Source organism: Pelodiscus sinensis, chromosome 6, assembly GCF_049634645.1.
Source record: "Pelodiscus sinensis isolate JC-2024 chromosome 6, ASM4963464v1, whole genome shotgun sequence".
Taxonomy (NCBI): Eukaryota; Metazoa; Chordata; order Testudines; family Trionychidae; genus Pelodiscus; species Pelodiscus sinensis.
The window spans coordinates 60,787,032-60,814,910 of record NC_134716.1 but is presented as its reverse complement, the minus strand read 5'-3'; the positions used below and the strand labels follow the sequence as shown (position 1 = coordinate 60,814,910).

The 27,879-nt window shown below is 43.0% G+C and overlaps 1 protein-coding gene across 3 annotated transcripts in view; it reads right to left on the bottom strand.

Annotated features, from left to right (window-relative positions):
* The window catches only part of MCC (MCC regulator of Wnt signaling pathway), a 411,412-nt gene that overhangs the window by 15,169 nt on the left and 368,364 nt on the right, over positions 1-27,879 (bottom strand). For all 3 annotated transcript variants that reach the window (XM_006134467.4, XM_025190402.2, XM_006134468.4), the window contains 4 exons: positions 26,401-26,584; positions 13,894-14,128; positions 8,858-9,064; positions 7,336-7,433 (listed from right to left, as the gene is read on the bottom strand). In XM_006134467.4, coding sequence (XP_006134529.2) covers positions 7,336-7,433; positions 8,858-9,064; positions 13,894-14,128; positions 26,401-26,584 — 724 coding nt within the window. The remainder of the gene's footprint in view (positions 1-7,335; positions 7,434-8,857; positions 9,065-13,893; positions 14,129-26,400; positions 26,585-27,879) is intronic.

Sequence of the window (27,879 nt, the reverse complement as noted above, 5' to 3'; positions counted from 1 at the left end):
ACAGGCCTGCAAGCAGATCCAACAAGAAATTGTGGTTCTGTTTTGATCAGTTAATAACTTCCTGCTCCAGTGAAGAGTCAGCAGGAAACTAAACAAGTCATTTGGGGAAATCCCAAAGCACATTTTGTTCTGAAGGGAAAAACTACTCTCTGAGTATGTGCAGGCTCTGAAAAACGGTACCACTTATTCATTGAAATTAGTATTACTGGAGACTCTTGCTTTCCTTTTTAAGACTAAAACAATTGCGGAGTTGAAGTAAAGGGGACAACTGCTGAGTTGCTTTAAAGAGCTTTGGCTCAGGCTTATGAAATGGTTTCAGAAGCAAGGGTAGTTAACAAGGCCCCAATGTGTGTCTACTTTCATACATCTAGCCACACCAAATGATGTGAATCCAATTTGGGCAGAAAAATCCCAAACCTTGGCCCCACACAAAACAGCAAACTTTTTGAAGTTGTGTGTCAGTTTGGTTTCCCCATACTTGCTGTAGGTTTGGCCCATGGTGTCTGACCCTACTCCTAATGCCTGAATCTCCTCTTATGAGGGCATGTATCACATCATCCTGGAAGGCAGTGTGACACACACTTGTCATTTCTGATTCAGACACCAATGCAGCTGAATCCTCTTCCCATTAGCATTTTAAACTAATAACCAATGCCAGCACTGCATGCAACATCCCTAAACCAATCAAACACAGCGACATAGGCCATGCAAGATGGAACTGGTAATATGGAACACAAAAGAAGAGGAGGCCACACAAATATTTGTTTCCTAATAGCAACAGCAATGAAACATCCATAAAAAGCTAGAGGGGAGAAAAAGCCTTTTTGAATTGACATCTGTCCAAGTCACATGTGTGTTTGGACCAACAGACCCCTGTAGTGTTGTTTCCTGCCACAAGTTTGGCTATGCAGAGGAGGAAAGGTGTGAAATGCTTCAAAGCTCGCCTTGCTGTTGTGTGCAGGAGTACTGCACTCTTCTACCCTGTGGCCTGATTATCAGTGGTTCAGAAGTCACAGCTCTCAGAAACCCATGGGAGCTGTGGGGGTATGGCACCTTGAAAATCAAAGAAGTGATGCTTATGGATGCAAGGGGTTCTGCACAATAATTAGAGAGGCACAGCGGAGACACTCTCTAGTCAAACTTCCCTGCACAGCTTTGTTCCTCACCTGGAGCTTTTCCAGTTCTAGGCCTCCTCAGAGAACACACTGACAATTCTGTCAAGATGGAGAGTAGCTTAGCTACTTGGGTGACTAACCTGTCGTCAGCAGAGCTACTCATTCTAATTAAAAACAGATGAAAGTGATAATGGTTATTTGTGGAAAATGACAAAATAGCAATCTCTCCCCTCACACTTCTGAGGAGTCTGCACCAGCATGCCACTACACTTTACCACTCAGGATTTCTCTGTCGGCCGTGATTTATTGTATTACATAGCATAGACACATTCCCATAACCCTGTGATGTACTTCCCAAATCCCTGAATGGACATAGGAAAACTCTTCGACATGTGAGAGACTGGATAATGGTCAAGGCATGAAAAGTCAGGGATCCTTGGATTTTGCAGATGGCTGTGTTATTGTGACTTCATTGCAATCTGCCACAAAATTTGGTTCTGGAAAGAAATGTGATAGGTTGCTTTTTAACACTAAAAAGCTTTATTGACATCTGCATGTATGCTTTGGGCTGCAGTATAGCACCCAGGGACATTTCACTGTGGCACTTTTTTAGTTGTCTCTGTTCTTTTTGATCATTACAATATGCTATAATTTCGTTTTCCTTTCTTGGTCTGCAAGAGATGGCTTAATTTGTGTTTAAAATAGGCCTGAATTTTGGAGGCACTTATGTCCAGATCAGGATCCTAACGTGACGGCTTGAAATAACTGCCTTCAAGAGCTGAACTAAAACCTCAGATCCAAACAGCCCTGAGCTATGCAGAAGACTAAATGCAAATTTTGCCATTTGATCTAAATGCAATTGGTAGTATGTGAAGAAATGGCCACCTTCATGATTCAGCACAGCTTTCTGTGACACTGCTAATTTCCAAATATCAGAGAGACCTATTTCCAGGGTGCTGATGCTGCGACAAGCATAGGGAGCTCTTTGGTACATCTATGAAGACTACACTTGAGGACACAAAGGAAATTACAGAAGCTATAGCGAAACCAGACAACTTTTCAACATGCTAATAGAAGTGTCTATAGCCCTTGTTTCAAGGCAGGTGAAAGAATGATAAATCCTGAGCAAGGAGAAGTAAGCTCTGTCGAGAACATTTTTGTTAGTGCATTAAGCACTGGAGGAGGGGTGAGTGACTGGCAAACTGTACACCATAGCCTCATGATGCATAGAACTAGCTCGGCATATGCAGTGCACTGCCCACTTCACTGCACTAATTCAACACCATTCTACTCGGTGAGTCTCCATGCCCATTCAACCCTGGGCTTCTCTGCCAACGCTGTCACCATGGGCACAAAGCGGAATGGGAGCTTTTCGGATGTGAGCACCAATCCTCTGGACTGAGATCACTGACTCATTTCACATGGGCCCTGAATGATCATCAGATATAATGAGTTTTGGCCAACATTGACCTGGTCTGGATTTGAAGTGGTGACCCTCAGGTGAAGGACTGTGTGTCCCATTACTAGTCCCTGGAGTATCAGTCCTTCTGGCCAAGCATTTTAATAAATATAAAGAATTACAAAAAAAAAAAAAAAAATCTGTGCAGACACCAAAAGTATTATAGCTTCAGTTTCGTTGCAGATGGTTAAAGAAAGTGAGAGGGCCTAAAGAATCAGAATATTGATATATGGTCCTGAGGGGACGCAACCAACCATTTTTCACAGAATTATAGGAATTAGAGACTGAATAAGACCCAGTTACATCATCTTATCCATCTCCCTTCAGGAAAGTTCATTCCCTACAGGACATTTTTCTCATTTCCTCCTCTTTGCAGAGTTGCTGCCATAAGCATCCATGAGCTAATAAATACATGTATCAAAGATGAAGTAAAATGGACAAAGCTACAGTCCCCTCTCCTACAGCTTGAAAGAAGAGCACAGCAGGAAGGCATATACTACTTATGAGACTGTCAACAGTCACTGCTATGCTGAGCCTCCATTATTCCTGGCAACTGGGAATTCCAACAAATCCTCTCTTACAGCCACCATCTCTGGTGAGACAGCACACAGTGCCAATGCTATGCCACCACGCTGCTGGGAATATTTTTTCACTTCATCCCAAACATAAGACATTGCCTTCCAACAATTTGTACAATTATTCATTGTCTTGAGACTGTCAAACTTTGGACACCCATCAAAGTATTCTATGAGACCACAGAGAGAAGAGAAATACATTGCAAAACATGTGTTTTGGAAAATGGGGCAGATTTACATTCGGCCAGAACTTGGCATAAACAAAGCAAGCAAGCCAGTCAAGTCTACAATAGTGGAAACCTGGTAGCCCAAATATGACTTTATAGAAGTGAGGAGCAATCTGCGCTAGCGAGTGGACCACATGAGTGGCCTTCCATCTTAGTGGGCCGCAAGATTCACAAGCAAGACAGTCTCCCAACACAGGATAGTTCTGCCAACTGCCCTTACATTCCTACAGTTTGTGGGATGTGCGGATTGAACCACAGCAGTGCTTCAACTGGATGCAGAGGAGGTGCACAGCTCTCTCAATGTTGTGTGCAATCAGCACAAACCTCACTTCACATGCCCTTGCTTTATGTGCATGTCACTTTCATAACAACAGTAGAAAAAATACTCTGTGGGTGAAAAACAGAACCTGGCAACCCTGTGCATGGGCAACAGTAAACAAAACGTCTTGTGGGCCACACAGTGAACCCCAATGGGCCACATGCAGCCCTCGGGCCACAGGCTGCCACCACCACTTGATAGCATGCAACTTTCAGATAATTACTACTTTGCGTGTGGCTTGTTTATAGAAGAGAAGAGGAAAGAGGTCTACGGTGGAAGCACATTAACAGAGTTTCACAGTGTACAAAGCCAAGAGAAACTCTCAAGTTGGTTCCAAAGCAATTGCGATGAGAGAACCTGAATAACTGGCACAAATACAAATATGCATCAAAACAGTAAGGTAAGAATATAATCTTTTTGTTGGATCTCCCCAAATCATTCATTTACGAGCACTATACTGACATTCTAGGGAACACCTAGACCAGTTGGGTGAACTTCAGAAGCTAAGTCAAGGGTCAAAGTTGTCTGAATGCAGGAAGACGTTAAACACACACTGCAGCAATCAGCACCCTTGGTGATGCTGCTGCAAAACCAGCTACAGGGCATGAAAAAGTAAATGCTTCCAAATTATTACGTCAATGTCTATTTTTTTCCTGCACAAGGCGATCTCCTTCTGCTTTTTCACAGCTATACACCATTTTAAAATATAATGAGCATTACTTCAATAGAGAAGGCTCCCATATGCTCTGCAGCAACTGCATAAAATCATGTAGGGGAAAGCTGTAGGTTTTGACAGCCAACAGGAGACAGTTGGTGCTTTTGGCAACTAGGAAGGTGGAGGAGGTGGTTTGGGCCTATAGTACTCTGAAGGGATTTGTGGCTTTTTGCCAAAGGGAAGAGCTGCACCTCCTCTTTCCCTCTCACTTGCGGGCAGGTTTGGAGGTGAGTGCATTTTTGAGGAATGTGACCTCCTTTTACCAGTTATCTTGGTGCCTCAGTATTCACCATTATGTCTAACCAGCACAATGACTGGATGTTTCTGCTAATAGAAGCAGCACTGAGAAATGTCTCTTAGGTTCCAGAGATAACTTTCAAGAGCTTTTCCCTCCCATGTTCACAGACAGAGGAAGAGAATGCTGCTTCAGTTCACTTTCAGCTCACATTTGGAAGGTTATCTTTGCAAACCTAACAGCAGAGCACATCCTTGTAAATGAGCGCTTACATTCTAATGCACAATGCTTTTTCAGAGGAGGGGGGGTCTTCGCAAATTTCATTGATAGGACTCAGGGAGTATACCAGACATTGAAAATACATCCTTCTGACATGCAAGTGGGAGCAGGACTGAGAAATCTGCATACCAGCTCTCACAGCATCAGTCATCTCTTCCCCAGCAAAATGTCATAATTCAGCTCACAGTGGCATTTGCTGTTGTGCGCACACAAACATCTTTATAGTTGCATTAATAACAAAAGGGTCCTTTTGTGGCTTTGCAGCTATATACATCTTATTTAGATCACAAAGCTTCTATCTACATTGAGAGGAAAACCAAGTTAACAAAAATTATACATTTTTAAACAGCCATTACTCATCAGGGTTTAGCATAGTTTCTACCATCTCTGGAGACAGACTTTTTGACTAAGAACTCTCTTAAAAACCAGACTACATAGGGAGATTAGCCTATGGCTTGGTTTGGCTGACATGGTTCTCAGCCCAAATTCTTCTCCCCACTGATCATGGAAATCGTCCTTGAAGCAGAAGGCAATAAAATCCAAAAGCTACAGCTAGAAAGAAGACACAAAATGCTGACCTAGCTCTGTGTGCTAGGACTGGTTTCCATTCAGCTGAGGCCAAAAAAGCCTTGGATAATGATTACTCAACTCACTTACCCAATGGAACACACACTCACAAATAACAGGCCTGGGAGGGGAGGAGGGAAAGAGAAGAGTGTGAACATGCCCCCCCCCCCCCCGCCCATAGTCTTTCATGGTACACATGGGGCTGATTCCGGCTGACCTAGGGAAGATAGGGGTGGTGCATTGCCCCGGCCTCCCTCCCCCATGGCTCCAGGCAGTGGGGGAAGGCTTGGGCTGATCCCCCATCCCCCCCTTCACCTAGTAACGAGGCTCCCCACACAGAAATTCCTGCGTGCAGGACTGAATACATTACAATTTTTTAACTACTACATGTTTTTGTTTTTACATCCAAGCTAAATATTCAGCAACTCCAATTTCTAGAGTAGGAGGCAAATAATGTGAGCTGTATTGATTTTATTGTAGTAATGACCTTACTTGTATATAATGCCTTTCATCCTCAGGGATCCCTATGTACATTACATACTTAAACTGAAATGAAATGGCCTCGGATATGAAACAGAGCAACTATCTGACAGACCACACCAACACTATATGCAGCTTTTTGGCCAGAAAGACAAATAAATATACTTTTAAAATGGGAATGGTTAGTGTAATTTTAGGTAGGTAGCATGTAATCAGCATAGGGAGCAGCCAGACTGCTGGTCTCTTGCCCCCCAAAAAAGTTCTACAGGATTGATAAAGGCTAAATCTTTACAACTGCAGGCTAGTGGAACATATATAGCAGGGGTTGGCAACCTTCAGCCCACAGCCCATCTGTGTAACGTGCCAGCAAGCCAAGAGACATTTAGTTTACGTTGGCTGTCTGCACGCGCACAGCACCTCGCAATTCCCAGTGGCTGCAGTTTGGGAAGTAGTGTGAGCTGCAAGATAGCCCACCATTGGACAGGAATGGTGAATTGCAGCCACTGAGAGCTATGGGGGGGGCCGTGCTTGCAGTCGTTCATTGCACACAAAATGTCTTGCAGCCTGCCAGCTGATTATCCTGATGGGCTGTGCACCAAAGATTGCTGTCCCCTGATGCATACAAATTACATTAAGGGATCTAAATAAACATTTTCACTTTAAGTCACCACATGCACCACACAATTGCTACGACTACATATGGGAAAATACAGTAGGTATGCAATAGCCCTCATTTTACAAGTTTGGTTATTCATGGAAAAAAATGTTATCAAGACTTTAGTTTGTAAAGCATCTGAAAGCCAAAACTTTGTATAAAATAGCAACCGTATCATGAGAGGACACTGTTGTGGTACTCAATCAGATGGTGAATGCTGTTTTTGAATCAGAAAAACTATTCCCTGCAGCAGCTAGGAGTTCTTCAGTGGTTTCCCATCCAATTACTGACCTGAGGCCAAACCTGTTTAGCTGGAGCTCTGGATTCTAATCCCAGCACTATAATAGGTTTCCTGTGTGACCTAGGGCAAATCACACAAACTGTTTATGCCTCAGATTCCTCATGAATAAATTAGGAATAATAGTTATTTCCCTACCTCTCAAAGGTTTTGTGAGGCTATAATTCATTCACATTTCTGAGATGTTCGCTTTTTGAGCTCCTCTCTAATTTAGGAATAGACAAACTAACAAGTAAAGAGCAATAAGAAGAAAAGGAATTGTTATAAAACCTTAGTCCTGGTTCCTTCTCATAGGCAAACTTCTGATGATCACTAAAAATGTGCCAGATTAAAAGATACAACCCAAAATGAAATCTTATCCTAGGATTGTGGAATAAATCAGGTCTCCAGGAAGTGGAAGAGGTTGCTTACCGTCTGAGTGAATTTGTTAGTTCAGCAGCTAATTCACTCTCATTGTATGGTCTCAGCTCAGCTAGGGTTAATGGTGGTGTGGTCCCATCTGTGCACTCCTGAGAAATGAACAAGATCATCTTACTCAGAGTTACTCATCTTTGCGGAGAGGAGGGGCGGATGACTCCAAGCACTTTTAAACTCACAACTGCTTTTAAAACTGAACCAAAAATCAAGTAAGTAAAAACAACACAGGCATCATGTAGAAACATCAAGGTACATCAATGCACATAGAGATGGGTCAATGCATTAAAATCCACAGAGTCATTCAACGTTTTATAAATCATCCCACAATAGTAAATAATTTGCCAAATTCTACTATACATTCTCTTATTTCACTTTTGACAACAGGTTTGAAGCAAAAATTCAAATGATGTGTATTCAAAAAAAAACAACACACACACACAGGAGGACACTATTCTGTAATTTTGTTTGCTGCTGAGGCTTTGTAGGACCATAGGAACAAAGGGACACAGCAGCATAGACATTGGATTATGGAATTTCTAGGGTACCCCTATTTCCTCAGAAAAATTATAAACCTACCTATAGTAATGCATAGATTTTGTGTTTATCTAAGGAACGCTTATTCCCCCTGCCCCAGCTATTGATTGGTACCTATCTGCACTGCAAGTGGATTTTATCATAAAACCTCCAGGCATTTCCTAATGAAATTAACACTTATCTTGGTTTATTTCTGGATGCACAGATCACATCACTGTTGACTTTCAAAGAGATTCAACAGTCAGGTGACAATAAAGTTGGCAATAGCAGCTAGTGTGCTAGTGCCGAACGATTGTCATCTTCCCAGAATTAATAACTCTGCATTTTGCTCAGGGGACATGGGCTTAACTTTGAGTGTCTGTGAAGTGCCTAGAGAGCCCAAGATGGAAGATGCCATGTAACTAATGCTAAAATATGTCATGGCCAGAATCCGTGATTTCCAGACACCTCTGTGACATTTTCCTCTTCAGCCCCAGGGCGGTAGGGCTGGAGCTGGAGGCCAGCATGTGTCTCAGAACTCTTAGTTGCAGGTTGCAGGGGAGACCTTGGAGCTCTGGCCCTGGGCAGTTCCCATAGCTTTGAGCTGCTGTGGGGCAGCGATGGGGACTCTGGCATTCTCAGCCACCATATGTGGTGGGGACCCTGGATCTTGGAGCCACCACAGGAGGACTTGAACTGCAGCAATGGTTGCTGAGCAGCCCTTCCCCCATTTTGTGGTTTCTCATCCATTCTGTCTCAGTTACTTTTACTAAAAGTCATGGAACGACTTCTGAGAGTTTTTGTTTATTGCCCATAACTTTTACTAAAAATATCCATGTCAAAATCTTAACCTTATATATTATTACATGCCATCTGGAAGAGGGAGAAAGGCTTTGCACATGGGAAGGGAGAAAGCAGGCCAGGTTAACATGCTTAAAACAGGGAAATGAAATGTCTTTAGTTAGGTTTACACTGATTAAGGAGACTTCCATTAATTCCTGACCTTGCCCAATTTGTCTTTGCTGCCACTACTGGTGGAGCTGAGGGATCTCATTTTCTGTTCTTTTTGCTCTTCTACTTCAGACTTCAGGTGCTCAATGTGTACTAGGTAAGCCTGTTCTTGGGCTTCTCGAGTACTGAGTTTCAGTTCCAGGGCTTTCTTCTCTTTCTCTAACAGGTACAGTTGTGCCTTTAGCTCTGCCATCTCTTCCTGTTTAGGAGAGACAGATCACATCAAGATACCACTTCACACACTGTGCACAAATGGAGTTTTTAGTGAATGAAATCACATATGTGCTGCTTGCCAGCATGGTGCTTGAATAAATTTTTCATTTAGGAACTGCTCGTATTATTCAAATGTATTATCTAAACAAAGAACATTTGCAGACATAGGCAGCAGAAAGGAATTTCCAAGTGTAAATACATTATTGTTATTGAATGTAATTATATAAAAACAACCAAGGAAATGTTTGAAAAGCTATACCCTTGAGCCATAAAAGGTCCCAGGCACAGAGAAGTCTGAACTGATATAATATATATTTACTTTTAGCCACACCAGCTTGCGCTAAGACTCCCAGGACCAAATTCACAGGGATATGTAAAGGGGTAAGTGATATTATTACTAGATTTGCTCCTTACTTTGGAGTATGCTCATTTATTAGGGTCACTCCTCAGAGGGAGAGGGGTTCAATAATTCTATCTATGTGCTGCTTGTGTCACTTGAGTTCTCAAACAGAGTTTTACTTCTCCCTCCTCCCAATGGAGCTATTCTGCAGCAACCTAAATTTTCCAGAGCTGAATTCTTTCAACCCTAGAAACAGATGCACGCAGACGCACACAAGCACGTACCCGCGCGCGCACACCATGTCTGAAGACCAGCTCATCAGCATTCACAAGCTGATCCCTTATACCCTGGACTCAGACTGGGTTGGACCGCAGTATCAGGCTCTGACCCTCATGTGCCTTTGGACTCAACGGGCTAGGCTGAACAACACTTAAGATGCCACTTTCATATATCCCCAGGTTCAGCACTTCTCAATCCCCACTTTTATTACACAACCATCCTGCTAGTAACGCACTTGATGAGCAAATCCCACAGGATTTGTGGGTGCTGCAGCAATCTTTAGTTTAAGGTACAAGGACCACTGCTGCAGAGCAAATGGGGAAGCCAAAAACCCAATCCCCCCCCAAAATCAACAACCCACCCCCAAGAGGAGGGGATGAAGAGAGACAGAGAAGCAACCAAATTAACCATGAAAACTATTTATTTCCAGGTAGTAATCATACAAGGGGAGCCAAAAACCAAAACCGTTACAATATTAAATCTAACTTAAATCTGATGCACAAAAGTTAGAGCTAGCAAGCCATAACTGATCACATACAGCAGGGCCAGGAGGCTATATCTAAAAAAGAGAGCGCAAGCGAGCGCCCACACGCACTGGAGCTCACCAATCTGTGACGCTTCAATCAGTCAGGGTTCCCAGGTGGCTGTGGGTCCAGAGGGCTGCAGGCAAGCAGAGCCCCCAGCACAATCAACCAGGAAAAGACGAAGTCCCCATTGGAACTAATGCAGTATTTAGATCCAGGCATTAGAACCCTTAGTTGAGCATGGATAGGGGTTTTGTAGGGAAACGAAATGGTTCAAAAGGGAACACAAGATTTGTTTATGGGTAAACTGACGATTCAAGAGAATATTCCAAAATTGTTCTGTTCAGGCTGGACAATAATAACTGATCATTCCTAGCTATGGGTGGTATTCCTTTGAGAGAGCTCACAACACAAGTGGGCAATTTCAGTAATTTGGATACTGAAGAATTTATTACTAGAGGATTTATTACTAGAATTGGTCTGATAATGACTGATGAGAGTGTGCAGGTGTAGGTTCATTAACATCTGGAGCAGAGATTTCTTATCAGGCAATGCTTTCCTTCCTTTTGGGTCCCAGAATTCAGAACAATTCTTGCTTTGGACTTTGTTTTCTATTCTGTATGCTAACAGATGCCTTTTGCATCTTTGATTCTCATGTGGGTAGAGAAGTTTGCAGATGGGTTTAGATGTGTCTTCTCTGGCCTTTTCATTGCATTTTGTAAGTCTTCTGTTCAGCTCTGGTTCAAGAAGACACGGAAGGGGGAAAGGTCTTTCATGAGTCAGTCAAGCTGAATACTATGTCCTGTTTCCCTAAGAACACAGAGCTGCTCGGTAACAATATGCCGAAAACAGGTGAGAAAATCTAAGACAGTCTTTTAGTATAACTTATCCTATATGTTGGAAAAGTTCGGCAAATAGGTTCTAGTTTAGTCTCCCCTCTGAATCTGATACACAGACGAGAAATACCTATTGTTGACATGAAAGAAGATTAATTTTAGAAGTTTACTGCTGCAGATAATTCTCCTACCAGTCAGATTGTTACAATCGTGCTGCAATCTCTCTCATGGCAAACTCCTTGTTGCATGTATATAGTGTCAGAGTGTCCATTTCCTACACCCACAAGCTAGCTCTGCTCTCATACACCACCTCGGATACTTAAAAGAGGGCAATATCAAGGAGGAGTAGGGAAGTCATGTACAAAGCATGTGTGTGACCATTACTGGAAAATGGAGTTCACATTTCAAAAAGAATGTTGGAAAATTAGAAAGGGACCAGAAAGGGGCTGCAAGAATTATTTGAGGTCTGGCCTAATAATGAAAGACTTTAAAAGCTCCATCTATTTAATTTATACCAGCAAAGTTTAAGAGATGATTTGATCATGGCCAGTAAGAACCTACATGGAGAAAATTTTTGCTCTCTTTAAATCTAGCAGAAAAAGTTGGAAGCTGATGCTAGACAAATTCAGACTAGTAATAAGGTAAACATTTTTTTACGAGGGTAATAATTAGCCACAGGAACGATTTATTTAGGGACATGGTGGATTCTACATCACCTGAAATCATTGCATTAGGACTTAAAATTACAGATTAACACTACCCCTCTAACAATGAGTAGTCCTGTGGCACCCTGTTTTGTCTCTAAGGTGCCACTGGACTACTTGTTTTTACATTAAGACTAGATACCTTTCTAAAAAATAGGCTATAGCTCAAACAAAAATGAGCTTGACAAAGAAATTACGGAATGAGATTCTTAGCCCTGCTACTGAAAATCTCCATCCTCTGCTCCCACCCCAATTCTATGTTGCAGCACAGTGTTAAGGAATTGCTCTGAATTGGTGACTATTTGAGTGCCTTAAGAATGATAGCTTTTAACAGGCCCTTCTATTCTGAAGCAATGTGAAACGGAGGTGACTTTGTTCTGCCTCAGTGCACAAACCTTAGAGTATTTTCTCAGAGTGGTACATGCACAAGCTTGTGAGTGAAGTAATGAAACATTACATTAGACGTGCTGTCTCATGCTTTCGGTCTCCCTTGAGCACCGCTGCTGCTATCTCCTTATTGCAAGCATGTGGCTTGTTGATTACTGTGTCTTAAATTAGACCTATGGACTGAAGACCTTGCTTAATGCACATAGACATGGGCACTGCTAATGCCCTCTCTACCTACCTGGGCCAGAGGAATGTGACCTCCAACCCCCAAGTGTCTTGATCAACACTCCAGAACTGTGATCCTAACAAACAATCTTTCAGAGAGCAAGGGGACTAGGCATGCTATGCCCTGATAGTGAGAGTGGCAAGTATGCCAAGGGCTCCATGTTTAATGCAAACGTGTGTAAATAAAGCAGGATTGTCCATCAATTGCTGTTCAGTTGCTATATAGCTAATTATGCTCCAGAATCATAGCATTCTTTAAAAAAGAAAAAAAAAGTCTCTTCCCTTATCTGGGTTGCATCAAAATACGAAGAGGTACAGTGGGGCCTGACTGAGTTTGCAGGCATGCTGATTCTACAGCCCTCATTCATGTAGTTCTTATTCATGGCCCAGGCGTGTTACCAGGAAAGTCTGATGACAACTTAAAATAGCAACTCTAACTATTTTGTTGTTGATCTTTTCAGCAGAAACGTCAAGTGAACATGCTTCTTGTTTGCTCTTGAATGTAGTGACAGATTGCTGCCAAGAGTGGTTTGATGAGTTGGGTGGGAAAAAGGGGGAAGGAAAAACTCAACTATCTCCTAGATGTAAACTCCCCCTTGTCATATAACTTCCCAGTTCCCCACTAGCACCTTCCATAATGCAGTTCTGTCCTGCAATTCAAACACCTAGCAGCAGAGAAAAATGTGGGGGCAGCACAACAACTTAATATAAAAATAAACAATCACAAAGGACGCTGAACTGATTGCATTGGATGTGGTAGGGGAAAGCAATGGGATCACAGTGCTATGTATATACAGTAAAACTCCAATAGTCCGGCACCCAATAGTCCGGCACTCCTGATAGTCCGGCATCAAAATGGCAAGAGCCTAGTGAATGAGCTTCGGCAAAAAATGAGTCACAAGGTAACAGCGGCAGCAGCTGAACCGAGCAAAAAGGGTAAAAAAGGGTTTAAAAAATTAAAACATCACAGTATACTGTATACAGTATGTACAATAAAAAGGGTTAAGAACACTTTATATACAGTATATATATATAATATATATATATATATATATTATATATATATATATATATAATATATATATATATATATATAATATATATATATATATATATAATATATATATATATATATATATATATATATATATATATATAACCAGTTTATAGTATCTCCTGATAGTCCGGCATATCTGATAATCTGGCACCACCTAGGTCCCATAGGTTCCGGATTATCGGAAGTCTACTGTACTAGGGTTCCTAACAAATAGTTAGGTCTAATAAGGTGCACAGGATACAGGGTAGTGGGTATGCTCCCACCTTTCAGAGACAGCACAGGGCATACAACAAGGCTAGGCTATGCCATAACCTGACAGAGACGGGTAAGCTGTGCACGCTCTTGCTACTGTCACAATATCCTTTGGGAGGTGTAAGTTTTACAGTGGTCCTGAGCATCACTGTTAGTTACTTCTCTGATACCATGAAGAAATAAGGGGCACAGACAGCATGTTATAAAATACCTTCATTGCCATGAGTTCTTGCATCAATACTGCATTTTCCAGATCTAGCCTCTGGCTGTCTCCACGAGGTTTGACATCATAACTAAGGGGATCAATATGGATGCTCTCCAGTTCCAACATGGTCAGCTTGACTGCTGCCCTGTCATTCTTCAGCTGCTGGATGTAATCCTTCAACCTCTGCTCATCCTCCTTTGTGAACTCTGTATCACAGCTACTTGCAGTTGAGCTGGTAGTGCTGGGAAGATCAAAAACAGCATCACTCATGGGGAGAAAGTTCAGGTCTCTAGCCTCCTCCTCCTCCTCTTTCCAATCCTCATTTCAACTTTGTTTTATTAACACTACACATCTAATTCACTCATGCATGTTTACACTCTCAGTTACCATAGAGTATAATTGTATCAGCATCATCATCAAACATTTACAGAGGACTGTAGTGCTAGCGTGAATGACCATGGTGACTTGTCTGTGACCTGCAGTGGTTTGGCGCTCCAGGACACCCCACCAGCTGACAGCTCCAGCCCTACTATCCCGGGGCTGAAGCAGAAAATATCACAGAGATGTCTGCAAGTCACGGAATCAATGACTTTCTTGACATACTCCTTTTCTTTACCAGGGTTGATGGTACTGCACCACGTAATGCTCAATCCCATAAATCCATGCATTTTTCAGGTGACTTTGCAGGGGGTGTTAGGCAGGGCTGAGGCATGTACCCCCTTTTCATGTTGATGGAGAGATTAAGAGCACTATGTGCTCATATGTTTTTGTCCTTCTTTTGACATGGCTGAGGAGTATGAAAACACTTTTGAATATAATGAGCAACAGAAGGAAGGCTAAAATGGCCAGCAGGATCCGTTGTGTATTAACAGTTTTACAGAAATATACTATAGGAATTAGCACCTTGGAAACTCCTATATTAGACAGTCCATTTTCAGTTTAGTCTGGACCATGTGTTGCAATATGCAGAACACAGACACAGACATCTGCAACTTTAAAATACAAAGAAGAATAAAATAGATTGTTCTTCAAACAAACAATAGAAAATATCACAATACCGAGTCAAATATTTCTTCATAGCAGAGCCAAGTAATTAGTTTTGTTAGAATACCTGCTTTTGGCACTAGACTTATAATTAAGTGCTTGTTGAATATGTCATGCTGGGAGCAACACAAACTAAAATCCTGTATCTACAGAGCTGATATAGCACAGGCAGCAACACAGAAAGTGTCTGCATGTCATGGCACTGTCTTTCAACTATTGGGACTGAATTTGAAACAATGACCAGCTACCCCAATGCTCATTTCCACAAGACATCCAAATCCCTCAACTTGGCGGTAGCTAAGTCATGTTTTACAGCACTTCTGCTAGAACACCATCACCTGACTTCTTGGCAGCATTCTTTTTCCAAAGGTCGTTTCAAAAGAAAAACTGCCAGACAATTGTATTCGCTCCACACGTCACATAATGAAGAGCTTTCATAAAGGGAAAACAATTTCTAGATAAGGAGGGCGCCTCAATGCCCCATCTCCATCTATGTTCATTTCAGTGTTCTAGGGAGCAGAGATTTATGGAGGTTAATTGCAATGCTGCTTTAGTTCCTTAACATTCCACTGCTGAATATAATTGCAATAACAGTAAAAGGAAAAGAAATAGCACTGCCTTTTCTACAACCCTACGCAGACAAAGCTGCCTGCTGTCTCCTGAGGACCTGTAATCAGCTGCTGGGTGAGGGTTAAGTCATCCATTAACTGTGCCTGTCTGGAATGCTGGATGATCTCAGTTATCAGCAGGGGAATAAATCACATTCTGTATTGAGTAGCATTATTTTTCAGCATTTTTTTTAGAAGGAAAAAACCCCACTCTGTGGACTCCTGCTGGAGCCAGACTAATGTAATGGAAATACACTTGGCTTGCACACTTATGCACTGCAGAAAGAGAAGGAGGGGAAAACAGGTTGGTTTTCTCTGTTTTTTCTCAATTGTGCTTGTGCTCACTCTGTTGATTTTAAGTTGCATCAGATAATTGCCAGTGGATCTTTCAGTGGATTCCAAGCCCAGGGCAGCCTGAGAGGAAACAGAGAATTGGCAGGGCTACAAAGACTTCCTTAAGTCTTTTCCCCTCATGAAATATCACGTTACATGGCTTTACTACAGCATTCTGCTAATTTCATATGATTTCGTCTCTCTCTTAGGGATAACAGGCGCCGTGTTTACTAGAAGTGAAAACCACTTTTTTCAGCTACTAATTCCCATCTGCAGTAAATCAGAAATCAGCTGGCCCATCTTAGGTAAAAATACATGCAGGTTTTAATGAGGTCTCCATAATACTCTGCTTTTCATCAGAAGATCTCAAAGCTTGTTATTTAATGAGGTCTCACTAGACAGCTATGGATGTGAACATCAGGAAATACAACAAAATTAGTATTCAATTCTATATTCGAGTGATGCTGTAGATCTCTAAGACTTGCAAAATAAAAAGATCTCCAAACTTACGGGGGAGACACACACACACACACACACACACACACACACACACACACTCCTCCCTCCCTCGGCGCACACACACACACACACACACACACACACACACACACACACACACACTCCTCCCTCCCTCGGACAGCATTTAGGGTTCACACAACCTGCACATCCTCACAATTTTAGTCAATGTTAACCTTCACTTTTGTTTACAGAGAAAAATATGCTCCTTGCTCTCTTTGCTAGAAAGAAAGAGAGCCCTCAGAATGAAAACTGAGCACTGCCCTGTAAATCTGCTAGGAGGACTATTCCTCAAGAGCCCCAAGTATTTACCATACCAGCCACAGCTGCACAGAACTGACCTTTCAGGTCCACAGCTGTAGGTCTCTCCAGTTTTTGGCAACTAAGCCACAGCTGTGGAAAGCAACAGCAACTCAGGTTTCTGCCAATGGTGCTAGAGCTGTCTTTAGTTCAGCCCTGGCTGCTTGCTTGCAACTGAGCTGGCTCCTCTGCTGAAGTACTAGTGAGGCCTCTGGTTACAAGGTGAGGAATTAATGGAGGAGCTGTCTGAATTACAGGCAGCAAGTACAAAGAGGACAGAAGAGAAAGAGAACTGCCCTTTGTCCCCCAATCTTGGTGCCTGAATCCCTCCCACCCACTGAGAGAGATGAGGCAGAGGCAATATATGGGCAGCAGAGGAAAAGGATATATAGCCTTTTCCCCTACTCAAGAGGCATAGACAGGCCCCAATGCCTACCTTTCCCCCTCCTGAATTGTGGAGAAGACATTCAGTGTGTGAGATGGCATGGCTAAGTGCTGAAACAATGCCGTGATACATTTGTGATACTGGATTATGATGCCACATGAGGCTCCTCCAAACACACTTTGATGGCTCTCACAAAAATCTTCAGGCCAGACCTACTTCCTCAGAGAGAAACATCTCAGGCTAGAGATACTGTGTAATGCTGAATTTGCCAGACTCTTCTGGCTATGTCTACAGCTGTTCTTGCGCAAAAACTTGCGAAGCGTCTACACTGCATGTGTGTTCTTACGCAAGTAAACTTACAGTAGAGTGTCGGAAAAGAGGGCTTCTTACACAAGAGTTATTCCTCTCCCCACGAGGAATAAGCCCTCTTGCACAAGAAGGCAGTGTGGATGGGCAACAGGGGTTGCTTGAGCAAGAAATCCTTATGGCTAAAATGTCCATCAGAGCTTTCTTGCACAAGAGAGCGTCCACACTGCCATAGATGCTCTTGCGCAAAAGCGCATCTCTTGTGCAAAAGCTCATGCCAGTATAGACGTGCTCTTGGGCAAGAATTTTTGCACAAGAACTCTTGCGCAAAACAGTTCTTGCACAAGAAGCCTGCAGTGTAGACATTGCCCCTCTATGTTTTCTGATGGAAAAATCAGGATAATATGCATGAGGCTTCCTAGGTGAACTGAACAGGCAGCATGTCACAAACAGAAAAAATAACCAGATACATGATATGTCTTTCATTTCTCTAACATACAGGTAGGAGGAAAATATGAAACTCCCTCATAACTCTTGAGCCCGCTCCCTTCATCATTGACATCTGAAAGATTTCTGAATGATGCCCAATTAATTTGTATATACATTTTCTGTAGAGGTTACATGGTGTAATATTAAAAGGTGTACACATATATCTGCACACACACTACACGTGTATATACACACCTATATTTGAGAGAAAGTTTGTGAGTCTGTCTGTCCATTTCTCTGTTTGTCCTCCTAAATGGTAAGAGATAGGACCACCAAATTTGGTATACAGCTTCCACTTATAACTTAAAGCAAGGTCAGGGTTTGATTGTGCCAGGAAAATGGGATGTGCCTGGAATGAGATTGCTTCTCATAAACCACACAGAAAAGAGACAGAATCACCAGGCAGGTGAAAAGGGCTGGCTGGGTATGTGGCCCCCCCCACTCTATCCGGGACTACCCCAGGCACAAGCCTCCCAACCTCCTGATGCTCTTTAGGGAGGGCAGGAACGGGGGCCTGAAGATTTTCCCCCACCCAATTAGTACAGTAACATTGCTAGCCGTTCCCCTTCGTCAGTGAGCAAGGGGAAAGCGTACAGTGTGTTCCCTTCCTCACTCTGGCTGGGCAGCACCTTCACTCAGACCAGTAGAATTTGAACAAACAGTATATTGGGCTATAATTTCAAACACATTGGCAAAAACCACCTCCCTCCTTAGGAAATCTGTTTGCTCTATGTTGAACTGTGATACTGAGAGCATGCCGCACACTTCGGGATTTGGAAGCATTAACATGATTCCTTATCAACATTTCCACCTTTCAGCCAACATAATCCTTTATTTCAGCTACTTATCCAAAATCCATGAGGTGGTTCTGATAGGCAGATTTAGCACTCGGTTTGGATAAGTTCAGATGGTAAGCAGTAAAACATGTAGAAATGCATTCCCTTTGCACGCAATGGGACATACTGTCCCTCCTGCACCTTTGTGGAAGGTTGCAGTTACTAGCAGTGCGATGAATACAAAACAGCAGTCTTAGTCATTCCACAGCAGCAATCTCCATCTCTCTCTTTTGTTTAATTCTTTTTACAGGTGCAATCAGTTGGATCTTCTTAGAAATGAATGCTCCTCTATCCATTAAAACAATTACGACTTCCAAAAAGCTATTTTTATTTTCAAAAATAAATTGGCAATATAGTTGGGTGGCTGCCAACCAAATACATTGAGATGATAGCTATTATTTTATTCACTTCGCTGGTAACAACCTCTATGCTGGTTTTTCATTTCATCTCAGATGCTCCCTTTTACAATCTTTAACCCCCTTGTCACCAGGGGTTGCCTGTGCTTGTGTTCAGTGATTTGACATTCAGCATTTCATTCATGATGCCAAAATTAAGGCTGGGTCAGCACTTCCATTATAAACCTGTTTTGTGGGGTATCAAACTGCAGGGAGAATTATTCATTTTATTGACAACGACTTAGCCAAAGAGAGGAGTTTTTTTTTCCTTCCCTCTTTACAAAGATTTAAAGAAAAATGTGCCTTGCAGTTTTGAGTTAGAAGATCTTCCTTATTACTATTTTTCCTTGCATGGATCAGGCTGGTATATTATTTTGCAGTTATATCTACTATATAATTTGGGAGAGTTTGTCTGTGTGTGTCAGTCTGTCCAAGAACTCCTAAACAGTAAGAGCCAGGACCACCAAATTCAGTATACAGCTCCCTCTTATCACAACTTAAAGCAAGGTCAGTGTTGTGCCAGGAAAATGGGATGTGCCTGGAATCGGATTGCTTGTCATAAAACCATACAAAATAAGATAAACTCACCAGGCAGGTGAAAGGGGGTGGCTGGGGCATTCTCCCTCCCCATCCAGGATTGCCCCAGCCCCAAGCACCCTTTAGGTGGGGGGAGCGGCTAGAGCCCACCTTCCCTGATTTATACAGGGACACTGCTGGCTGTTCCCCTTCATCAGGGGGCATGGGGAAAGGGCACAGTTTGCTGCATTCCTCACTCTGGCTGGAGATTGCAGGGGGCAGATGGGACATGCGCCCCTCCCCCCAGCTGCACCTGCTGGACTGCAACGGCCATGGAGAGGCACTTCTCACTTGGCCTCAAGCTGCTGCAGTGAGAGGGGGCTAGGGTAGTTCTCTCTCCCCAGGGCAGCCTGAATACTGATCACCTCATCCCCAGCCTCACCACAGATCAATGATTTAAATCAGGGCTACTCAACATGCGGCCTGAGGCCTGTTCGTTTGTGGCCCACGGTGCAGTTTGGGTGCAGGTAGGGCTCAGCACATGGCCTGCGGATGGGATCCTTTGAACATGGCCTCCACTAGAACACGTTCTACAACAACGAGGCGTCTCCCATGTGGAGTGAGCATTGAAAGACGCAAGTGGATGGGCTGGCTGGAACAGGCTGTTGGTGTTTCTAGTCCCGAGTGAGGGGGTGTGCTGGGAGCACTGGATCACTGTGGGAGGTGCTTTGTATTCATACCCGTCAGGGTGAAAGAAGCTATTTGCATATATATATTTACAATTATATGCAACCGCACTTAAAAGTTGCGGCCCTCGGCATGTGCAGTAAGTGTCATTGTGGCCCCCGGGGCTTGCACAGTTGAGTAGCCCTGATTTAAATGAAGCATGCACATTTTCATTTTATTTTCCAAAAACCAACAATTAATTGAGTTAAGGACCTGAGCAACACCGGGTGAATCTTCAAGTATAATAGACAAATGTTTTTGTTACAGAGGTTAAGTGTAATCAAGTGAGGAATTTGTCCATTACCATGAACTATTCCCAAACTGTGGTCCACAGAGCACCTGCTGGTCTTATTGAACCCTCTCCTCAGTTGTGCCTACTTCTACAGGCCCTCATGTTCTTCCACAACAAAGAAAAAGCCTGCAGAAGCAGCTGGACTCGAGCCTTACAGCCTCTGCTAGTGGTTACTGTCACAATAGAGAGGAGACAGAATCCATCTTCAGTGATTGCAACCCATAGTGGGTGGGGCCGCGGCTGCTGCCAGCCACCAGATGGAAAGAACCATGGAGTATGGAAGGGTAGCAAGTCCAGGGCAGCATGGAAGGATGAAAGCAAAAGAAGGACGCCAAGTGGCAGGGAGGTGTGTGCAAGTGGAAAGGAGGAGCAGGTAGCACATGTAAGATGAGATGAAAAAGGCAGCACAGAAGCATATGCAGAAAGGTAGCAGGAAAGAGAAAGGACGAGAACGGATGTCCATATGATGAAATGAAGAACAAAAAGAGCGAGTGTCAATTTCCTTTATAAAGGACAAAATGCATACTGCATTAATCAGAAATATATACCTATTTTTCTAACATCTATGCAAACACTGTAATTGCCACAAAGATGTTAGGTGAATATGAATAGGAAAGGGTGCTCATAAGATTCTCTCTATTTATTGAGATGTGATCCACATTTTGGAGAAGTCTGAGAACGTCTATGTTACATCATCTAACTGCCTTTGTTCTCTGGATGTAAAAAATGGGAAAAAGGGGAGATTTTGTGTTTAACTGGGCTATGTAATAGTGTAGTCGATTAACCAATAAGAAAAAGCTTATAGGTTGATGCAATAGACTACACACATTTCCCCCGCCCTCCTGGTCAGTATATTTTTTAGCGGGTTGGCCAGCAGCCTGGCTCAGTTCTAACTTGTGCCAGGTCCAAGACGTACCCCTGCTGAGACTCTGCATTTAAAGTGCATTAAGAGCCAGGCAGACAGGCAACCCAACTCAGTTCCGACTCACAGTGGACAGGAGCTGCTGCCACTCCATACTGCTGCCTCTGTATAAGAGGCACCAGCGGGATGACAGGAAACTGGTCCACGAAGGGAACTGATTTTTTAACTGCCCTCCGCCCCCTTGTGGGCCAGCTCCCACCTGCTATCCCGTGCTGTTGCCTCTAATACAGAGGCAGCAGTGAGGAGTGGCAAGTGCACTGGCGGCCAGCCTCACCCCCAGGGACTATAGAATAGTCAAGTAACCGATAAGAATTCATGAGGTTAATCGACTATTCAATTAACCAATATTTAACATCCCTAAACTGGGCAAATGTTGCATGTATTCTCTTGATAGATGTGGATTTAAATAAGGAAAAGCAGAGTGGTCTGGTGGAATCAAAATATTCTGAGACTCTGACTGCACCTGACTGGCCATATGCCCTTAGGTGGCCACTGACAGTAACATCTGTTTGTCTCAGACTCTCTAGTCTATAAAAAGGAGTTAATATTTAGTTAACTTTTCTCTGTAAGGAAATTGCAAGGATTCAGTCCCAACACTGAATGTATATGACATTACAGCTATAACATCAGTTGTACTCTCGTGTGTGTGTGTGTGTATAACCATTCAACTGTAACAGGAGTACACTATCAGGTGAACTGATATTACTATTTGATATCAATATCAAAGGAATTTATCATTTAATGATAGAGGAACAGACTCAAGCTAACAGGTCTCACACAAATTTACATATATGCATAAAATGTATAGATAGACATTTATACAAACTCCTTGCACCTTTACCTTCACAGATCATATTCTACAATCTTCTACCTGTTAAATCTGAAATTTCACTCTATTCTAAGCATGTGTACATGCAGAGACATCTAGCCAACCAAAGCAAATTTTGCACACACATGCAGTCAGTGGAACACTGAGATCATTAGTTGCTTTGCTCCACAAACCCAGAGTGCATGTTTGTAGAATGATTTTTTTTCAGCTCTTTCACTCAACTAAGTGAAATCTGATTTTCACCAGACTAATGAAACTAGGGAAATGTCCCTGTCAAATTTTCAACAACAAAGCAAGGTAGCCAAAAAAAAAAAAAAAACACCTCTCTCTTCTTTCCTGGAAATCAGTTCAATTGTTTTCAGTGAGCGCAAGGGGGGGGGGGGGGAGACCATTCCCTGATTCTGTGACTAATTGGTTGCTCAAAGACAAAACTTTGAGATTATAAACAACCAAAAATAACTGTGTAGAATATAAATGCTTAAGCAATTACAGGTGTGTTGCTATGTGCGCCAAATATACTAGCATATACCCAAACACACACAAATGCACATGTATACATATTTTTGCACCCAGACTATGAAAGAAAGGGTCAAATGACCTGAAATAGTTTTGTATATTGCACTTCTAAGCAAGTCAATATTTTCATCATCAAAAGCTATTGATTTGCTAGTAAGTAACATGGTGTTACATGAATTTATGAACTCAAACATCATCTCCTCTTCAGAGTAACTCTGAAACTGTGGGTTATTTTTAAATCAAAATGTTTTGGTTTTAGACATTTACATTTATCCTCATATTTGATGTAGAATTTGGCCACATTTCTTAGTCTTTTCCTGCTTTTTAGACTTGTCAGCGACAATATAGGAATTGTAGGAAAAAATGATAGCTAACCAATTCTATATAAAAACAAAGGACGAATTTGCTTAAGAAACTGAGTACATAATTTTAAGTGAATCTGAGGGATAGAAACTGTAAATTAATCAAGAAAATTTTCACCTGTCTTCTGCTATATATTTGAGTGTGTGTGTGCATGTCTGTGTTCAAGAATACCTCCTGAATGGTAAAAATCTAAGACCACCAAATTTGGTATGTAGCTTGGTAAGAGTATGGTTGTGCCAGGGCAATAGGATGTGCCTGGAATATGATTTTCTCTCATAGAATGGTAAGGGAGGGGTCTGCTAGCAGGGACAGTTATACTATAGAACAAAGTTCGGAAAAATCCGACCCACCAAGCCACTGGGATTCGGCCCGGAGACACAGCAGGGAGCTTCAGGTGGCTTCCTGCCTGCCCAGCACCCGCATGCTGCTTAGAAAAGCGGTTGCAGGGCCATTTGTCTTTCAACAGCTGCAAGCCCGGGGGCGGGGGAGGAGGAGGAGGAGAAGGAGAAGGGGCTTCTTGTGCTATCTCCATTCCCAGCACAATCCCATTGGCTGCCTGCCTGAAGCACAGGCAGTATGCAAAGTACCCCTCCCCTCAGGCTCGTAGCTGTTCACAGAAACACACAGCTCCTGCAGCCTGTGCAAGGGAAGGGCAGTCGTGCAAGCAGCCTGTCTGAGAAACGTGCTTAGCTACTGGCTGGGAGTCACCCAGGTAAGTCTCCCAGCCACAGCTTGCCTCTTGACACTCCAGCCCCCTTCTGCCCCAATCGTCTGCCCCTCCAACTCCTGCCCCCATCCCACATAACCCAAACCTTCTGCTCCTCCTCCTGCACCATACTCCCTCCCAGGTTTTTTTTTTTTTTAAACAAAAAAAAGCAAAGGTGCCAGTACTCCAGGGGAAAAGTTGTTGAGCTCTGACTGGAGGTGCTGGTACTGCATCTGGAAGTGCCGGTACTGCATACTGGGCAGTACCATTACAAAAAAAGCACTGCCCCCTCCCAAGCCCTGCACCTGCCTTAGGTCATGAATCCCTGCAACCCCTCCAGCACACCAGTCCCTACTCCAGGTCCCACCCCCCTCCTGCCTAAAATCACAGCCCAAACCACAGCACTGCCTTTTGTACCCTAGGCCCCTGCCCTAGGTCACAACCACCTCCTTCACCCAAACTCCCTCCCAGCTCCCAAACCTCCTCCTGCACCCCAGTCCCTCACCCCAAGCTCCCTTCTGCACCCAATTTCCATGCACCCAATTTCCATCCCAGAATGCACATCTCCATTAATAAAATGAAAGAGTGCGGCCCTTGACCACTTTCCAGCTTCTTGGAGTAGCCCCCCCATTAGTGTTACCTCTAAGCTGCGTAGCTGCACAAGTGATTAATCAGCCCCACCCAGCCAGTCAGCTCTTTTTGGGACCCATCACAAAGCTATGAAGACATTATGTGGCTAGCGCAACTACCTTCCACATCCTAATGACTCAGCCAACCAAACAAGGGATACTTAAGAACAATTTGCACCTTCTCTATCAGCTTCATGTAACATGAACACTCTAATTCACTATTTTTCCCTTCCTTCTCCTCCCCATTATCCCCTATTTATTTTGGAACTGGATTTTTAATACTCCAACTGAAGAAGTGGGTTGTACCCACAAAAGCTCATGATACCATCTCTACATGTTGTGTTAGTCTTTAAGGTGCTGCTAGATCAGGCCTAGGAAAAATGCAGCCTACGGGCCGGATGTGGCTTACCAAGCCACCAGATCCAGCCCCCGGACCCTGCGGGGAGCCCCAGGCCAGCTCCCTGCTTGCCTTGCCCCACCTGCACACCACTCAGAAATGCAGCTGTGGGGCAGTTTTTCTTTAAAAAGTCTAAGTCCAGAGGGGCGGGGAAGCTTTAGGAGCTGCTCCTGACCCCAGTACAATCCCATTGGCTGGTTTCTGGGTGGGAGGCTGATTCAGGAACCACTGCTGGTTGGTAAGTTTCCTGGCAGAGCCTACCTCTGGCACCCCAGTCTCTCCCTTCCCCAACCTTCTGCCCCCAACTCCTGCCCCCTACTCCACATACCGAAATCCTCTGCCCTTCTCCTGTACCCATATCCCCTTCCAGATCTGGCACCTCAAACTCCCTGCCCCAGATCACAGTCCCTTCATGCCTTTGTTCACAACCCAAATCCCTGACCTAGGTCACAATCCAACCCCTACACCCCAGTCCAGTGCCCCAGGTCACAGCTGCCTCCTTCACCCAAACTCCCTCCCTTACCCCAAGCTCCCTTCTACACCCAAGCTCCATTCCAGACCCCAAACCCCCTCCATTAATATGGAAGAGTGCAGCCCTCAACCACTTCCCAAATTTTTAGAGTAGCTGCCCCCATCAAAAATTATTGCTTATCCCTGTGCTAGACTATTCATTGTTTACGTTTTTTCTAGATTTTTTTTCCATTTAAGTTTTATTATTTCTAAGGTCTAAGAAAGTCCAATATCCTGATTTTTTCCTTCTGGAAAAATCCCCTACAACCTGCAAAAAATGTGTCCACTAGTCAATATTTGTCTAGAGTGTCAAATGCTAAAGGGAAGTTTTTGGGATAGCAGGGTTGTTATGAAAAATCATAACTGGTGGCAAAATAATTCTTTGCTTCTTACTCTGTTTTTGTAAGAAGTGAAATGGTTATAGCTGTGACATTTAAAACCAACAATAGTTGAAATGCTCTAAATGCTTAGGAACACCTTGATGGGAGTATTTTTTTGGTTTCCAGTTCCCTGGAAATCTGTGATATATTCATATAATAGAGGTGAAAAAGAAGTACATACTTCAAGTTTCAATGAGACAGAAAGGAGGGGAAAGGGGTTAGAAACAGAATTGCTGAAGTAAAATAAATGTTATGGTTTTGCCTTTTATGAGAGAGATCAAAGTTCAGAATCACCCGCTTGCAACAAATCTATACAAAACCCTTCTTGGATGGAGCTTGCTCAATGTCTGAGAATAAGCTCACTGAAGCATGGTAGTAGTGATTTAAAAAATAGAAACAAAAAGAACATAGCAGACTGACGTGAGGATGGATAGCTGAATAAATGGAAAACAACAATCTACTTAGGTCTGCAACCAAAGGCCTGGGGATTAATAGGTTCGATGAGTTGCAGTTACCTGGTGTGGCTGTTGGATGACAGGCTCTCCCAGGGCTGTACGTTACAGCCAGTGATTGCATAGGCTCCCCCGCAGCTGCCGTCTAATTTCATCAGCAGGGCTTTTGCTGCATTCTCAGCAGTCTTCCTGCAGTCATGGGCTCTCTTGAGCATCTGGGTAATGTTCTCATCACCTATTTGGTCCCCTAGTTTGAAGCAAACAATCAGTGTCAGAGCATCAAAGAGCATAATAAAAATTAACACAAGAAAACAGACTCAAAGATATATTCACTTTTGCTGTGACATTAACACCTAGCCAGCAAATTTGTGACTTAAGTGAGACTCATACAGTGAAAAAGAGCACAAGGATGACATGTATTCATGTGGTTTGTACTAGAGGTAAACATACAATGCTACCATCAGACAGGACAAGTAAGAGACAGTTTGCTCTGTGCAAGACTGTGCTTTATCCTCATTTAAGCCAAGCATTGCACACCCACAGTCTGGCAGTCTCTAAATTACATCCCCGTCTAAATAGCTGTTTTCCTTTCAAAAAGCCCCCTTTCGGGGGAAAAAATGCAGCCGCAATTATGCAAATGAAGCACGGGAAATTTAAATCCTGGCTTCTATTGCAATTTCGAAGAGTCTAATTTACATCCCTTTTTCGAGAAAGGGATGTAGTTTAGACATAGCCTCTGAGTTGGGCTTTGGGTGCTAATGTAATATCAAAAGAAACAAAAAAAAGAAAATGCCAGAAAATTCAATGTGGGGAATTGCGCAACATCCCTCTTTTAACCAAACTGTTGGTCATGGAAGCTGCAGGAGGAATAATGAAAGATTTCATGCTATACTTCCTGGCTTTTCTCCACAGCTATCGAACCTTTAACACTATACACACACCCAATAAAACAACCACGCAACAAATTTAAACAACAACATATTATCCCAACCCCTTCATCCCTTTTCTGGGTTTTCGGGCGACACCAGAGACTGTCACAGTTATTCTCTCAAATACCAGGATGTAGAGTAAATCCAAGACTTAGTAAATATGGCTTCAGTATCTTAGTCTACATTTTTATTCAGAAGCCAACTCCTGAGGTGCTTATTCAGACTTTTTTTGGTCAGTTCTCAGGCAAATTTCCCACTGAAGCCTATGTCAGTTTTACGTGAAAAGGACCGAGTAAGGGCATTAACACATTTGGTGCCAAATCCTATTTTAATTAACAGAACATCACAACCAGATTTGTGGTGCTATACAAATCTTTAATAAAGATGTATCCTGGAATTTGTGTGAATTTGGAAAATGTACATTTTTTTCCCAATATGAGAAGATGGTCCCAGGGCTGGGGAGAGGGGTTGTTCTGTGTATAACTTTAAATAACACTAAACTAATTTTTAAACTAATGCAAAACAATAACTTTTGTCAGGCCAAGACTGACTAAATTTCATAGTGAAGTAAAGTTTCACAGACAAGCTATAACCTCCTGAACAAAAGCAAAGG